At 57.6% G+C, this 2,931-nt stretch overlaps 1 protein-coding gene across 1 annotated transcript in view; it reads left to right on the top strand.

Annotated features, from left to right (window-relative positions):
• The window catches only part of VDBG_00309 (conserved hypothetical protein), a gene marked incomplete at both ends in the record, with an annotated part of 4,556 nt that overhangs the window by 982 nt on the left and 643 nt on the right, over positions 1-2,931 (top strand). Inside the window, 3 exons of the mRNA XM_003008582.1 lie at positions 48-322; positions 729-2,273; positions 2,329-2,847. Of these exons, the coding sequence (XP_003008628.1) occupies positions 48-322; positions 729-2,273; positions 2,329-2,847 (2,339 nt within the window). The remainder of the gene's footprint in view (positions 1-47; positions 323-728; positions 2,274-2,328; positions 2,848-2,931) is intronic.

Raw genomic sequence — 2,931 nt, forward strand, 5'->3', positions numbered from 1 at the left:
CATCACCGCCATACGCGCAACATGAGCCGCGACAGCGTTGTGTCCAGAATGCACCGTCGCAACCAAAGCATTGAAAGCCTGAAGAGGCCAGGCAGTGTTGCGCGTGGCAAACTTTGGGTGAACCAAACCGTCTTGGAGGCCCTGGAAGACGGGATCCAAGAGGACGAGGACGAAGAGGAAGCACCACCTGCGCCAAAATTAGCCTACAAAGACACGGGAGGGCAATTTTCCCCTCCTCCGTCCCCCACACTCGAAGTATTCAAACCGGCGACGCCAGAACCCCTAACACAGGTCGAGAGACCTCCCGAAGGCGACAGCCAGCGTCACGCGGGAGCTGGAGATTGAGGCGAATCAAGAGACGGAAACGCGTTCAGCTCGGCCAGAACCACTGAGCATTCGGAACCACCCGGTACCGTCTTTCAAGAAATGTGATGTTTTCAGGCTGGGATCGCAGACAGCAGAAGGAGGCCGTTGAAGCCCGCCCCAAGAACGCCCCAAATCCCCCGTTCCGGGCCATGGACCCCACCATCTCCGGAGATTGAAGACTGTCCCCCATGGGTGTCAGCTTTCGACCACAGACCGAAGAAGGAAAGACGAGCCAGAGCCGTTGCAGAGGTTGCCTGAATTTTGCCCCTTTGAGAGAGTTGTCGATTCCCAGCATCAGCGTCATCCCCACCCACGAAGCCGGCCGTCGACTTCGCGCGAGCCAGACTGCCACTTTTATACAGGATGCCGCTTGTCAGGTATCACTTCTATCGTCACTGTTGCTTCGAAATCGATCGTGTTCAGACTGAGAGATCCGATCGACCAGCGCCTTGCTAGGCTTCCACTTCATCTGCATCCAGACACCATATCGTCGCGGCCACCGTCTCCCAACCCAGCGGCTCCAGCGAATGCTGGTGATCCTTCATTGGTTCAATTCACGCCTGCGCCCAATAATCTGCCGCCTAGAAACCCAAGACGTTTGACGAGTAGGCGCAGTATTGGTGATGTGCCACCATCACCACCACTTCCCGCACCTCCGATCTCGCCTACTTTCTCCGGGGGGCTCTCCAACGGCCTTGAAAACACGCACAATGACGCCTACCCGGGCAACAACGACGACGGACCACTCTCGAGTCAAAAGGCACCGATGCGCCGGCCCCATCGCATCAGCAGTCTCTTCGCAGGATTCGATGCCAACAGCTCCGATGAAGCGGACGACTTTGGCGATGGTGACCTGAGCGATCCTGAGTTCCAGACGGCTTTGTCACACCCAGGCCAGAGACCGAAATCCAGTGCGGTTAAACCATCCAAGCGAAGGTCATCCGGCACGGCGACATCTCCAGAACATGATTCTATGAGGTATCATTCCGCGCCGAGAAGCTCCGCAAAGCCGCTCGGCACCGAAAGCTATAGTTATAGTCTGCAGAGCAAGGAGACTGTCAACAAGGACAAAGACCCTGGCTCAAGAACTTCGGTCCAAATGGGTGCTCAACGTAGCGTGGAGAAGTCCATTGCCGGACCAAGCAGCAAGCCGAACGGGATGCGCCGGGCTGCTCTCATCCAGAGTGGTATTGCAAGCCACCAAGGACGTTCAAGGAGTCCCAGTCTGCCAGATTCTCAAGATCCCCCTTTCCCTATTCCAACGAGGGCGAGCTCTAGACGACCGCCATTCAGTGTAAGCGCGCCAAGCGATGGACAGCGAAGCCCAACAAGAGGAGAGGGCGGTTGGCACAGGAGAGGAAGTAGCCGCACCCACTACCGTGCGAACAGTATCCGCAAAGTGCGTTCGGCTGCGGCTCTGCCACGCACCCAGCGTAACAGGCGACAAAGCCGGTCGCCACCACCGTTCTCGGAGACGACAGAAGTTCCCGAAAGCCCTAGCCTGCCGCCGCTGCCGCACAATGATATCACCTCCATGAGCCATCGTGAGCCCAGTCGATCACGCTTCAGGTCGTCCCACCGGTCTCAACCATCGACAAACACGGCCCAGACGAGTCAAACGTATCAGACGAATCAGACAAACCTGACAGACCTGAATTCGATCGGAGGCGGTTCGCCAACCACCGGCGTTGTAGATGCCATCGCTCAGACAATGGTCGGCGAATGGATGTTCAAGTACGTGAGGAGGCGAAAGTCATTTGGCGTACCAGAAACAAACGGCAAGGATGACAACAGCAACGATCGTCACAAGAGATGGGTTTGGCTGGCTCCATACGAGCGCGCCATCTTGTGGAGCAGCAAGCAGCCCAATTCTGGCAGCGCCTTGATGGGCAAGGCTGGCCGAAAGCGTAAGAAACCTCCAGCTTGACTTGATGTTGGTCATGCAACTTACATTCTTTGCAGTGACGATTCAGTCTGTTCTTGACGTCAAGGACGACAACCCGACGCCCAAGGGTGGAGCGACACTTTTCAACCGGTCCATCTTGATTTTGACTCCGCAGAGGGCCCTCAAATTTACGGCCGTGTCTGCAGACCGTCATTACATCTGGCTGACAGCGCTGTCTTTCCTCGCTCACTCACAGCAAGCGGTACCCGAGATCATCACGGCCCCTCCGCCACCCAAGACAGTACTGCCAGACTTTGAGATGCCTCAGCCCAAGCGGAAGACAGGCATCCGGGACTCGATTCGCTTGACCAAGAGTAAGGCGCCATCATTCCGACAGCCTCCCGTGCCCAGCATTCCCGGCAGCCTCCCGAGCGCACCGTCGTCGCAGGTCGGGGATGTCAGCAGCTCCAGGCAGACCGAGACGTTCCCGCCGTTACCGATGAGTAGTCACCACCAGCGCGAGCAGTCGAGTGATGCGGCCGAACCGCCCTTCATTCCACGTTTTCACGAGCGAAGCAGCCAGGCTATGGTGCATGGTAGAAGAGCAGCAACACGGGTGGTCATGTGCCACCGCCACTGTCGTCCGCGGCTTCTCGGACCGTGCAGCAGGCCACAGTTAC

The sequence above is a fragment of the Verticillium alfalfae genome, genomic scaffold, assembly GCF_000150825.1.
Source record: "Verticillium alfalfae VaMs.102 supercont1.1 genomic scaffold, whole genome shotgun sequence".
Taxonomy (NCBI): domain Eukaryota; kingdom Fungi; phylum Ascomycota; class Sordariomycetes; order Glomerellales; family Plectosphaerellaceae; genus Verticillium; species Verticillium alfalfae.